The sequence below is a fragment of the Linderina pennispora genome (genome assembly GCF_002104995.1).
Source record: "Linderina pennispora strain ATCC 12442 chromosome Unknown DL89scaffold_3, whole genome shotgun sequence".
Lineage (NCBI taxonomy): Eukaryota > Fungi > Kickxellomycota > Kickxellomycetes > Kickxellales > Kickxellaceae > Linderina > Linderina pennispora.
The window spans coordinates 1,239,091-1,251,753 of record NW_024468251.1 but is presented as its reverse complement, the minus strand read 5'-3'; the positions used below and the strand labels follow the sequence as shown (position 1 = coordinate 1,251,753).

The 12,663-nt window shown below is 55.8% G+C and overlaps 6 protein-coding genes across 6 annotated transcripts; 4 read left to right on the top strand and 2 right to left on the bottom strand.

Moving 5' to 3' along the window:
* Positions 1 to 248: 248 nt before the first annotated feature.
* On the bottom strand, positions 249 to 710 carry DL89DRAFT_291509 (lactoylglutathione lyase; the record flags this gene model as incomplete). Its single annotated transcript, XM_040890208.1, has 1 exon — positions 249 to 710. The coding sequence occupies one exon, from the start codon at positions 708 to 710 to the stop codon at positions 249 to 251; it is 462 nt and encodes a 153-aa protein (XP_040745741.1).
* An 865-nt stretch (positions 711 to 1,575) lies between these two features.
* On the top strand, positions 1,576 to 2,173 carry DL89DRAFT_265906 (uncharacterized protein). The gene has a single exon (XM_040886879.1). It carries the CDS (start codon positions 1,655 to 1,657, stop codon positions 2,102 to 2,104), a length of 450 nt encoding a protein of 149 aa, XP_040745740.1. The 5' UTR covers positions 1,576 to 1,654; the 3' UTR covers positions 2,105 to 2,173.
* Positions 2,174 to 2,628: 455 nt separating this feature from the next.
* On the top strand, positions 2,629 to 4,871 carry DL89DRAFT_111823 (uncharacterized protein). The gene has a single exon (XM_040883113.1). It carries the CDS (start codon positions 2,724 to 2,726, stop codon positions 4,665 to 4,667), a length of 1,944 nt encoding a protein of 647 aa, XP_040745739.1. The 5' UTR covers positions 2,629 to 2,723; the 3' UTR covers positions 4,668 to 4,871.
* A 455-nt stretch (positions 4,872 to 5,326) lies between these two features.
* DL89DRAFT_213363 (uncharacterized protein) lies at positions 5,327 to 9,079 on the top strand (the record flags this gene model as incomplete). The annotated part of the gene is made up of 4 exons (XM_040884242.1): positions 5,327 to 5,778; positions 5,821 to 7,148; positions 7,476 to 8,258; positions 8,415 to 9,079. Coding segments are annotated over 4 exons (3,228 nt in total), but the record flags the coding sequence as incomplete, so codon positions are not given.
* Positions 9,080 to 9,413: 334 nt separating this feature from the next.
* DL89DRAFT_265904 (uncharacterized protein) lies at positions 9,414 to 10,613 on the top strand. The gene has a single exon (XM_040886878.1). It carries the CDS (start codon positions 9,477 to 9,479, stop codon positions 10,563 to 10,565), a length of 1,089 nt encoding a protein of 362 aa, XP_040745737.1. The 5' UTR covers positions 9,414 to 9,476; the 3' UTR covers positions 10,566 to 10,613.
* Positions 10,614 to 10,717: 104 nt separating this feature from the next.
* DL89DRAFT_321369 (uncharacterized protein) lies at positions 10,718 to 11,092 on the bottom strand (the record flags this gene model as incomplete). Its single annotated transcript, XM_040891276.1, has 2 exons — positions 11,009 to 11,092; positions 10,718 to 10,891 (listed from the first exon to the last, which is right to left on the bottom strand). The coding sequence occupies exons 1-2, from the start codon at positions 11,054 to 11,056 to the stop codon at positions 10,718 to 10,720; spliced, it is 222 nt and encodes a 73-aa protein (XP_040745736.1). The 5' UTR covers positions 11,057 to 11,092.
* Positions 11,093 to 12,663: the final 1,571 nt, after the last annotated feature.

Here is a 12,663-nt window from a genome sequence, read left to right as displayed (position 1 = left end):
CTCAACTTTCTGGGGATTCTGGGGAGTCAGGGGCGAGAATCCAATTGATTTTTTTTCCGTGTCCACCCAGAAAGGCAGTTGCAAATCTGACAGCAGCGAGACGGACACAACGCTACAGCAGTGGCGGCAGGCGTTCAAACACACTATACATAGCCCTCCCACCGACCACTGACATGCATGCACGGGGACGGCGCTTGGCCGGCATCGTAGATTACGACTTAATCAGATGGATAATCGTGAAGAATATTTTACGCCTTGAGCTGGGGGTTCTCGAGGATCTCAACGCGGTAGCCATCGGGGTCGGCGACAAAAGCGATGTGCTTCATGCGGCCGTCCTCGGGGCGCTTGATGAACTTGACGCCCAGCTTGTCCAGGCGGTCGCATGCGGCATGCAGATCATCGACCGTGATTGCGATATGGCCGTATCCACCGACATCGCCGTTTCCGGTGTTGTACGAGAACGCCGCGTCGTTCTCGGTGCCATGGTTGTGCGTGAGCTCCAGGATGCCCTGGCGGCCCAGACGCACCAGACCCTCGGACGCCGGGTCTTCGTAGCCGACAAAGTAGAGCGAGAACTTTGCGTCGTCGTTGTGGTGCTGATCGAGCACCTTCATGCCCAGGGCCTCCGAGTAGAACTTCAGGGACGCCTTCGGGTCCTTGATGCGGTACATCGTGTGGTTGAAGCGGTACTTGGAAACGTCGGTCGTCATTTTGCGAAGCTGGTGCAGTAGAGTAGTAGGAGAAGGCCTTACCATTAACAGGAGCAGCAGTTCAAGTGAAAGAGAGATGAGGGCAGTAGTCGTCGTTGCTGCAGCAGCTGGCTAGCGGCACGTATGGGAATTAGTAATCGCATGCGCGGCTCTAGGTAGCCCCTTGTCCGAACTCCGGAATCTCAAAGATTATCAGCCAGCTCATTTCCACATTGAGGCTCGGCCAAGCGAGCCGCGAGCTGCTGCTGATAGTGATGGGGTTGGTGTGTATTGCAGAGACAATGGCCGCCATGGCATAGAAAAGCAGCAGAACAATGAATATGTCTACGTAGGCACTGAGCAGCTGCCGAGGCAAACTTCCCGAGGTAGCTCTGCCAGGACGCTTGCCGGATCAGTGTCAAGGGGATGTTCGTTGTAGCAAGTCCCCACGTGCATTGGTGGTTGCTACCGTGCTCTGCCCCCCCCCCCCCCGAAACGCCAAAAGCAATGTCCGCTTCGCAAGCATGCTGGCTTTGCTGCTGTTACCGTGCCAGCGGTGCATCTTACTTGTGAATGGACCGGTGTATAAATAAAAGCGGGATACAAGCACTAGGCAAAGCCAGCAGCCGGTGTGGGCCAGTTGGGCTTGGATCGGCCACAGTATGGCAGAGACTTGTGTCGCTGGTGCACAGACAGGTGGCTCATTCAGGGGGAGAGGAGCAGGGGTTGGGTTCTGAACCCGGATCGACCTGCACATTATTTTGTTTTTTGGACGGTTTCGTCGAGGAATGGGAGAAGAACATGGCCAAGGTCCGCCAGCCAATAGCGGAGAGAGAGAGAGGATCTGCTCAGTCAACAGTGGCCGCTCGGAAGGAATAAGACAAGGGCGCCATTATCTACTCTTTTCTCTGCTGCTTCGTTTGTCCAGCCAATTCTTTCTACTTATAAGCCTGCCCAACACAACCATGCTCCGCGCTACCAGCCTCGTCACCATTGCTGCCCTCGCCCTCGCCGCCAACGGCCAGTCGTGCCAGGGCAACGCTGCGTCGTGCCTGGATGGCAACGACTCCGTCATCCTGCGTTGCAACGGCGGCGCGTGGACTACTGCCAACTGCCCGGCAAACCAGGGCTGCATGACCATGGGCCCAGGAATGATCCACTGCATGCTGCGCTCCGACCCCACGCCAACGGCTGCTGCCTCGGGCGACGCTTCTGCTGCCTCGCCGGCTGCTACTAGCGCCGCAGAGTCGTCGATGGACATGAGTGACATGCACAAGGAGGAGAGCTCGGGTGCTGCCAAGTCGTCGGCCGCCAATTCTTCGGCCACCAAGTCGAACTCGACCAACGGTGCGGTCAGCATGAAGGTTGCCGCCGCCCTGGGCTTTGCCGTTGCTGGTGTCGCCGCCATGTTCTAAGGGCTTTTTTTTAGCTTTTATTTCTATAATGCTGAATGCTAATTCTAGCTTTACTGCTGACAGAGGCACTTCATATCGCTGCCGCGCTGGTCGTGGGAGCACCTGCCAGCGGCCAAGACCAGGTGCATGGGCATTGCTACAGCGCACCTGTGCATACAGGCGGCATGCCGCAACATGCCTGGTCCGCATTCTCGTTTTCGGTAGTGTGGGGTGGGGGTCCGGAGACAGACACACGACGGCGTTAACCGCGTGTGCTACCTGTCTCCACATCAAAAAATTGTGCATCGGAGATGAGTCCAGAGGACCCATTCCCGGCCGCGCCGCACGTCTTCGTGCAATGACAGGCAGCGCAGCCGTCCGCGTTGCCTTTTTGATCACAGCGCAGAGGTGCCAGGTAAGTATGAGTTTTCCACCACCAGCGCCGGCCATGTCGCAAATTTATAGCCCGTGCCCTCAGGAATCCTAATAGGGAAATTAATGGGACAATTTTACCTTTTGGCTGCGGTCACAGGTCTTTTTTTTGAATGTGCGAGGCGGTGCGTTTGGCTCGCCAGAATGCTCTGGCACTCTTCGTCTCCGCTCACACCTTCTCCTCTTTTACAGCCTGTGAATATATATCATGACTGAACACCTGCCAGAACTAGTGGACGAGCTCACCAAGAGTGGCCTTGATGCGCTGGACCCAGAGAAACTCAGCGTCTTGAAGCGCACATGCAAGAGCTCGCCAAACACAATACCTCTCGTGTTCGAGTTGCTAATGAAGGCTCTTGGCAAACAACACGCGCAGATACGCATCTCCAGCACCCAGGCGATAAGCGTGCTGTTTGAGCGGTCACACCAGTTCCGCCTGCTTCTGATTGCCGCGCTGCCCCACTTCCTGTCTCTCACGCTGGGGCTCTACCAGCATACATTGCCGGCGCCCCAGGCATACGCACGGAAGCTGAAGCGTCTTGCGGCCGAGTGCATGCTCGGATGGGTGCGGCGGTTCGGCAGTGCATATCGGAGACTGGGGCTGGCATTCCGGTACCTGAAGTACTCGGTGAAGATCGACTTTTCACAGGCGTCGGCCAGTCGCCAAGGAGAGCGGGCCGTGGAGAGAGCGCAGGAGGGGCGGGAGAGAAATAGAGAGCGCTACATGCAGTGGTCGTGGGACTCGGTGCTGGCAGACGTGCAGATGCATCGGCAGGACATCGATGAGTCGCTGACAGTGCTGGACAGCTGCTTTGCGATCCTGGTGCCTGGAGTTGCCGGGATTGACGATGGAGTGGACTCGGCCAACGCTGAGAAAGACAATGACGAGTTTGAAGCCATGCTTGATGCAGAGCCGCAAGCAAGCGGCAAGAGCGATGACGATAGCGAGTCCGACCTGGACCAGATCCTGGCGGTCATGTCGCGAAACCGACACGGCATCTCTGTGGACCTCAACCCCGACCGACTTGTTGATGCCGAAGAATCACCAGACAACTCGGTTGTCTACAGCACAATCCGTGAGCATCTCAAGCCGACAATGAAGGTCTTTAAGCCGCAGATCGACGCGTGGCTGGACAAACTGTCGCGGATTGATCCGGCGCTAGATCCCGAGATACATCCGCTCATCGAGTCTGTGCGTGGTTTGCAGAGGCGCATTGAGGCGCTGGAGCCAAAGTGCCGAGACTTGCACATCGACACGTCATTCCTGAACAGCAGCGGGGAGTCGGAGTCGGAGGACGAATTCGAGGATGCAACGGATATTGTGAAGCGCTACCAGCGCAGCAAAGGCGCAAGGCCAGGCGGAATAGCCAAGCAGGGGCCGAAAGAGAACCCGATATTCGCACTCCAGCACGAGCCCGAGCTCGAGAACGACCCCACATTTGTAAGACCGCGTCAAACAGCACAACGGCCGCGACAGAGTACCGCGAACACGGAAAAGTCCGAGATTGAAAAGCAGCTGCTGAAGACAGCACCTGTGGTGGAGTTTGGGCAGGATTTGATGTACTGGGACAAGAACACGGTCGATGCCAATGTCACTGGGCTGGAAATCCGGCACCGGTTCCTGGGCAGTGCTCGAGAGCAGGCAGTGCTAAAGGGCGATGCCGTCGACAACCTCAGGAAGCGCACGCTGCTCTATTCTGACGTCGCTCAGAATACCTCCAGGCGACCGGTGATAAAAGAGTGCCGGGCACCGCTCAAGAATGGAAAGCTGTGCCGTCGACGCGACCTCGTCGCGTGTCCGTACCACGGCAAGGTGGTTCCGCGCGATGAGCATGGCAATTGCGTGGGGCAGGGAGCTGAGGAGGCTGAGGAGGCTGAGGAGGCTGAGGAGGCTGAGGATGCAAAGGAGATCGAGGAGCCGGTGCTAGAGGAGCCAGCGACAAGTACTGTGGCCACGGCAGCACGGCTTGAGGACGTGCATTGGAAAGATCTGGCGCCGCTGGTCAGCCAGCAGCACCCGGTGGCTGCGGGCACAGGACGGCGACTACGGAAGCGCAAGGAGCCGGCAGCGCCCTCAGCGCTGGTGGATCTGCGCAAAGCCAAGGGATCGAGCGCGAACAGGATCCGCAAAATATTGAAGAGAGGCTTCTGAAAAGCCGGCTGAAAACGATCGGCCAGAATAATGAACGGTGCATTCTGCTGGACCGACGAAAACAACAGAAGAATTCGCCTCTTGCCTTCAAACAGTATTATTGTGCGTTTTGTTTTACTAAAAACCTTTTTGCTTGTAAATTTGACTTAAAAACTACATGCGTTAGTGCGTGGTTGCAGAATACCTCCTTGTACTATTTCCATGCTGCTCCCTCTCCACTCTTTCCGTGACTCTGCGCTCTAGCATCTATTCCCACCCTATTCCACTCCAACCACACCGATATCTCCAGCAGAGCCAAAAAAAAAAATAAGCGCCTTGACGCAACCCACCTCACCGGTTGGCGCCTCTGCTTTCTCTTCTCTAGTCTCATTCACAACCAATTCACGTCTTAGAGCCTGGCACAGACAATGGACCCGGCAGCGTCCGATGGCGCAGCACAAAGCAGCGATATATTCGAAGACGACGCAGGGCACGCCAATAGTAATGACATAAAAGTGAGCAGTAGCCGCAGTAACGAGACGCCGGCGGCAATAGGGCTGACAACAGCCTCAGCCAAGCTGAAGCTCCTGGAGCTCATAGACACAGACAATGCCAAGATCGTGGTGCCGCCACATTTCTATAAACGCGCTGGCCCGGCGATTGTTGTTCTGGGGACGACGCTGCTGGTGGCAGTGTTTCTGCTGGTCAGCGGCAGCTACATTTTGGGCAGGGGCCGGCCGGACCAGACGCGCGGGGTCGGGGCGATAGTCGAGGCGGTGCTGCTTGTAGCGAGCGTTCTGTTCACGCTGTGGGTGCTGGCACGCGAGTCACGGCTGGAGGCACATGAGCTGGACCGACGGCTGCGCGCAATCGGGGCAGAGATCCGCGGGTGGTCCGGCACATACGCGGAGTTGCGCACGCCCCAGCTGCCGACGGTGACGGCCTATACGGTTCTGCGGGACGGCGTATGGCGGGATGTGCCGACGCTGCTGGTGGTGGAAGGTGACGTGGTGGCGATCGGATTTGGCGAAGTAGTGCCGTGCTCGGTAGCGCTGCGCACAAGCAGCACTGCAGTGCAGGAGGACTTTGTGCTGGTGCGTGGCCAGCGGTTCACGCCCGACACAATGCGGCTGTGGATGCCGACCGAATGCCCGCTTCCGCGGCACCCGCTCAGCGCGACAATCGGCAGCCCGCGGCCCGAGGAGCGTTGGCGGCCATGGGACCCTGCGACGATTGGGTTTCCGGAGCTGGCCGGGCGCATGCTGTTCTGCGTCCTGGAGACACCGCTCGGCAACCACCTGGAGCAGATCGCGATACACCATCGGCGGACCGGTCGCTCAGTGCTGCAGAGCCAGATGCGGATCGTGATCCGGCTGTGTGCGCTGCGGATCCTGCCTGTAGTTGCGCTGGTCGCACTGGCCACCAACCTGGTCATGTATGGCGTGGTGGATATCAGCCAGCGGTCGTTCCGGTGGATGGGCGTCGAGGTTGTGCTGGCCAAGACCGCGTATGTCTTGTTTCCCTTTGCCTGCACCACGCTGTGGCCGGTGTTCTGGGTCGTGGCGCGCATCTTTACCAACGCCACCGAGGTTGTGCTGTTTGATACGCTGCAGCGCAGCAAGACCGACTACGAGGACATGGAGCATATCGATGAATTTGATGTCGAGGCATTGCCACCGACCAAGGACGTTGTAGTTGGCTTTGGACCCATCTGGACGCGCATGCGGTGGCTCATGACCAACTGCGACTACCGCAATCTGTCACGCTCCAGTAATCTGTCCGAGACGCTGGGCAGCATCACGGTCATCTGCAGCATTGACAAAGAGGGCACAATAGCAGAGCCATTCTGCTCGCCGGAGCAGGTGGTTGTACCGGACAGGACCGACGAGTACGCGATCCTGGACTTTGCCGAGCAGTTGGTCGGCACCGACAGGATCCCGTTTATTATCGACGAGGGCTGGGAGAAGTACTTGCCAGCGCTAAAAACCATCGGGCTCAACTGCTGTCTCAACACTGCCGCCCATGACTCACTGAAGCAGAAAAGCGACCCGACACACCGCCGCCGCGACTGCATGCGCTACCACGGCAAGATTCTGCCGTCGCAAGACACATGTCTGTGCAAGGTCGGCCGCGCCATTGGGTTTGCCCCCGAAGACGTGGCCATGTATCGCAAGCTGAAGGAGGTCGACGTCTTCGCACCGTTCCACCAGGCAACCGAGTCGACACACCAAAAGGACATATTCTGCGAGGCCAGCTTTGCGTCGATGGTGTTTCGCAACGCCGAGACTCCGGATGGCCTGCAGCTGTTCAGCAACGGCAACGTCGAACTCATCATGAACATGTGCCTAGACTACTATGACGGCACTGAGATCAAGGCCCTGGATGACCGCACCATCTCGCAGTACTACTCGCTGTACCTGAACGCCCTGCAGCAAGATCTCCAATGTCTGGCCTTCTCGTACCGCCCGCTCAGCATCGATACCAAGAAAATCCGCTGGGATGGTTGGGACGACGAATCCAAGGCAGGTCGCCGCCAGATCTACGTCAATCTGCCACCGCAGCCCGAGAGGGCTTGTGCGTCAATCGCCTCTGTGAACTTGCCAGGTCCTGATCATGACCAGATCAGTTCGATTGTCAAGAAGCCGTTTTCGCCGCTGACTCGCCCGCTCGATGTCATCTATGAGGATCCGGAGGAGGAAGAGGAGGCCGAAGCCGAGCTGGAGGCTCTACATGAGCAGCTGTCGGAGCGCCAGGATGCCTCCAGCGGCAGCGGCCATTCGGGCAGTCCTGGTGCTGATAGCGGGCGCGGCTTCATGTCAGTGAATACAGATACGCGGGTCAGCGGGCCCAGCGGCACTGCTGTCGACGATGATTCCATCCAGCACCAGGATGTCCCAGAGTACAATCCGTCGTTTGAGGAAGATTTCAGCGAGCACGATGCGCTGTCGGATCTGCCTGAATATCTTCAGCTGGATGCGCGGTCCTTTGCCGCTCACCCATCTGCTAAAGCATCGCTGGTTGCCTCGGCAGCCAGTGAGCCTGATCTCGACTATCCGAAACCGATGCTGGATACCTTCAATGACGAGGAGGGCTTCCTGCGCGATGCTGTTTCCGAGCAGATTTTCCTTGGCCTGGTTACCTTCGCCTATGACCCAAAGACGGATGTATGCGATTTCATCGAGGATTTGTCTATCGCTGGCATCCGGTTCGTGTATTTCTCGCGATCCAAGGGGCGCCAGAGCAAGTCGTTTGCAGAGCGGCTCGGGCTCGAGACCGACTGGAACACGTGCATCTTGCTGAGCTCGCCTACCGACGAAACTGGGGATGACGGGTATGTTGAGGACCACGACATAAAAGCGCGCCTGCCACGCGGCATTGAGAACATCCGCTCGCATCTGGAAGAGGTCGATGACATCCCGCTGCAGATATCGTTGTTTGCCGAGTGCACGCCGGACGCGACCCGCGAAATGATCAATATATTCCAAGAGAACGGCGACGTTGCGTGCTGTATCGGGAGCGCGCTGAGGGACTCGAACACGCTGACCTTTGCTGTGGCCGATCTGGCTGTCGGCGTCGAGCCGATTCCGCACTTTAATCGCATCCTGTTCAATGGTAGCGGCTCGTCGGCGTCGCCGAACGCAACCAACAGGACCCGGGCGAACACCAACAACATCAGTGCTAACAACAGCGTGGTTGCGCTGCGGTCGGCGATGCTGGCGGGCCAGGATGTCGCCAACGACGGATCGATCTCGACCTCGGGTGCCCTAGTTACTCAGTATGCACTAGGTGCGGCGCTGACGTGCATTCCATGCCCGCTGTTCCTGCAGCACGACACTAGCCTGTATACCCTGATGCAGGTTATCCGCGAGGCGCGTCGCCTCGTCAGCTGTATGCAGCAGTGTGCGGTGCTGCTAATCATGGCGTGCCTGGTGCTGGTCCTGGTGAATCTGATCTCCTCGCTGTGTCTCCTGCCGCCCGCGCTGAACGGTTACCTGACCATGTGGTGTTTGTGGGTCATTGCGCCTATGCTTGGTGCATCGATGCTCTTTGTGCCGCACGACGAGAATATCATGTCGACGCTGCCGCCCAAGAACCACGGCCACCTGGCGGATATCCGGCGGTTCGCTGTGTATGCGACCATCCGGATGCTGCCAGCTGTCGCCCTGACTGTGCTTGTATACGTCACTGCATTGCAGAAAACTATGCCGGGCGTGTCGAGTCTGGGCAAGCTGTCGTCGGTGTTTGGCAAGCGCGACTGGATGGAGCTGGACCCGAGCGAGCAGTGGGCGCTGCTGACTGCGCAAGTGTGCGCGATGGTCGCACTGGTGTACAACTGCGTATGTATTTCGTCTACACTGATGTTTAGGACGCGCACATCGATCGAGTTTTTGCCATTCCGCAATGTCGTCTGGTCGGTGTGCTCTGCGGTGTCCCTCGTGCTGACGTTTGCCTTTGCTGCGCTGCTGCTGGCGTTTGGCGATGCACATGTGGACAGGGTTGCCTGGTACACGTACTTTATCGGCTTCGTCGGCCCGATCCTGCTATTGCCGCTACAGGATCTGTGCAAGCTGCACGACAAGAAGCGGTGGACACGGCAGCAGAAGCTGGCCAAGCTCGAGTTCAACACCAAGCTAGGATTGCACTCGCCGCTGTGATATTGTAACTTTATAGCTGCTTCTTGCAGTATTTTTCTAGACTACCGATTTTTCCTGTGAACAGCTGCCCCCTGCGAAAGTCCGAAGCTTTTGTGGTCTTTTGACTTCGCCAGCTCACTTTTACATCGATTTTTTTGTTTTCTGCAAAGCGCTTGCAACAAGAGTGCACACAGACATGAAGCGGCTGAGACGAGTAATTAGCAAGCAAAACACAACACCGGCATCGCCCGTGCTCGCAAATGATGTGCCGACTGGGCCTGCAAGCTGGTCGGCCGAAGCAACCGAGGACCGGTCCAATTCGGCCACCTTGCCAATCACCAGCAGCGGCTCCGGCGACAGCAAAGAGGGCTCGTTCCTGGGCATCGACCTGTGGCCGCGGCTCGGCCGGTCGTCGCAGCGGCGGCGGGAGAATAGCGAGTCGCCCTCCCTGGCCGCCTTGCCCATGGAGGCCAGCCCACAGCAGCTGCCCTCAATGCACCGAGCCTCACACTCGTTTTCCTCGCCGTACTCGCCGATCACGGCAGCAAAGGACCTGCGTCTTTTGCGCGAGGGTAGCCTGCATAAGCGCACGTCCTCGTCGGTTCTGCCATCGAAGCTGCCGCAACGGTTCCCGTTCGGCACCAGCATTTTCTCGACAGCCAAGCAGATCCCGCAGTCGCCGACCCTGCGCAGCCGGTTTATGCACCAAAGACAACCCACAGCTGACAGTATACCAGAGCCGCCCGACCAGCCGGATGTGCCCAAGCAGGAGTTCATTGGGTATCCGCCAGGCGGCTTGGAGGTGCGCGGCAATGCGCTGGTGCTTGTGTGCGAGCAGCGGTCGCCGGATATCTGCGAGTACACGGTGCGCCAGGACTCGGCGGGAATACGGGCCAGCGATATAATGGCGATTGCGTTGATGTCGTGGGCTGGCCATATCTTTTTCCGCGGCCCTATTCTGCTTGCCTTCCTGCCAATGGTGCTGTATCTAGTGCGGTCCGGTTTGCAGGTCTACAAGGAGACACTGGTGGTGATTCGGGATGTGGGAATACAGACCGAAACTGTGACGTTGGCGGGGTTCCGCAGCGTGCGCAGCTACGAGCGACACCAGATCGGAGACATCGTTATACATGAGGCACTGCATATGTTCGAGTACCGGTACTATATGGCCATTATGCCCAGGGACCCCGAGCACCGAATCGTCATCATGTTCCCGCACCTGCTGCCCAAGCTCGATGGCATTTTGCATGTATACCATGGCGCGCGCCAGCTGCTGTTCTCGTAGCAAGATCGCTCTTTTTCCACATAGTATATAGCAAAACCAATATTCACACATGCATTCTCAAGCCGGTGATGACTAGATATATGAGCGAAGGCAGAGAGGAAAAAGGGGTGTGTTGGTATAGTAACTTCCGAAGACAGCGCTAGATATAAAGTTTAGTGGGCGGCAGGGGCCTTGGTCTCCTCGGCCTCGGCGGCCTTCAGGAACTCCTGGATGAACTTGGTCTCCTCGTCGCTCGAGGCAACGATAGGCGGCTGCTTGGTCTTATCGGTCTTGGGAAGGGCGGCCTTGATACCGAGACCGTACGTGCCCAGAACACCGAGGACAATCTACAAAAGAGTATTTTCATAAATGTGTGCGTAATTAGCGTGCCCTCCGCCGTTTTCAAAGCCGATAACCAAAGGTCGCGTCTAGTCTACCCACGCCGCTTAAAAAGGGTTCCTTACGTATTCGGTGGCGATTTTGCGACCAGCGATGGTGAAGAAGCTGCCCATTGTTATATGTATGTTTTCTTTTTCGTTTTAAAACGCTCCGATTAAGGCGGGTTTGCTGGAGAAGAAGAAAAAACAGAGAGAAAAAGGACCAGGAATTCCAGAATTGCTTGCCAATTCGAAGTCACTGAGAGGCGGACCATTTTACCAACACTTTTAGACGAGCTGAAGATAAAGGGCGCCGCGCTTGATTGGCTATCATTGGTAGATCACGGTTGTGGATTTAATCAGCAGGCTCAGCGTAGCTGGAGACCGGCTAGAACATATGCAGCAATAGCAGATGTATTCTAAGGAACTTGCCCCGGTGGGTCTCTACGACATAACTGTGGCTAGAGATATCCGCAGGTAAACTTTAATCATTATAGCAGCATAGGTCATCAGATCAATAGGTAACCAAAGATATAATGCTGCGTCTTAGCAACTGCGTCTACACTCGTCGTTAACCGGATAGGGCAAAAATGTGACTAAAGTGAGTCTAGTCACTGAAGATATTGAGAGTTTAGATGTACATCTAGTGTAAGTATACTATTGCTTTGCTGAGAAGAGTATTTACCTCATATCACTATATTCATGGCCTGCTAATATTTGGTATCTCTACAGCCTCATTTACTGGATCCAACGTCTACAGCCCAACGTTCCGGTGGCAAAATTTTTCAGGATGCCCTCATTTTCTCTGGATTGTTAGTCACAGCTTGTTGCTGCATGTCAAACTATGTGTTGATGTACTCTAATGACTCTAGTTGGTCTTTAAGAGGTACTCTCACATCCTTTTGCTTTAATATGCCCAATATTGAAGACTATTTAAATATGCTTCATGAACTAGGAATCCAGCCTTGAAATATCTAAAGCTCGGACACCAATATAGCGCCGAGGCTGATGATTGCTGCTAGTTGCTGTACTGACCCTCTCGACATATTCAGGGTTGATGCTGAGACATTTGAGAGCAGGGAGAAGTTGAACCAATTCGCAGATATTCTTAGTAAAGAGTTTTATCTGGGCAAATAGTGCAAGCTCCTAGAGCACGCCACTAATTGACTGCATGTTCGCTAGGTTTAACTGGCTATGAATCCTGTGTTTGGTTTGAGCCTTACTAGGGAGCAGAGTTTGACCAGTACCGTTGGAATTCATTGAGAAGAGGCGGATATCTAGGTATTTTAGCAAAGGTAGTTGCATGATGAGGTTAGCCAGACTTAGCTTATTGACGATACTGAAACTCGACACAAGCTATTTTTGTTGCTTCTAGGTGATGTGCTTGGGCAGCAGCCAGTTGAAATTGTAGATAAATGCCCTCTCAGCAGATGATGGTTGCTCTAATATGTGGGCTACCTGGGCTACAGAGCACTAGGGAGCTAGCGGATTGCCATCTGGATAACACATAAACAAGTCTTTTGCATCTCTGATGACACTGACACCAGTAGCCATGTGATGAAGAGTTCCAGTAAATCCAATGGGGCTAGTCGGGTTGCTTTCAAACACCGGATAGAGATAACTAGTCTCTTGTAGACCTATATGTGAGTATCAATGCAAGATATCCGAAACGAACAGAGATATTGCCACTGGGAAAGGATGCCTTGTCCATATCGACAAGCTTAAAAGCGAGACACAGCGTC

Coding starts and splice junctions, on each gene's coding strand:
- DL89DRAFT_265906 (XM_040886879.1), top strand. CDS start 1,655: ATGCTCCGCGCTACCAGCCTCGTCACCATTGCTGCCCTCGCCCTCGCC.
- DL89DRAFT_111823 (XM_040883113.1), top strand. CDS start 2,724: ATGACTGAACACCTGCCAGAACTAGTGGACGAGCTCACCAAGAGTGGC.
- DL89DRAFT_265904 (XM_040886878.1), top strand. CDS start 9,477: ATGAAGCGGCTGAGACGAGTAATTAGCAAGCAAAACACAACACCGGCA.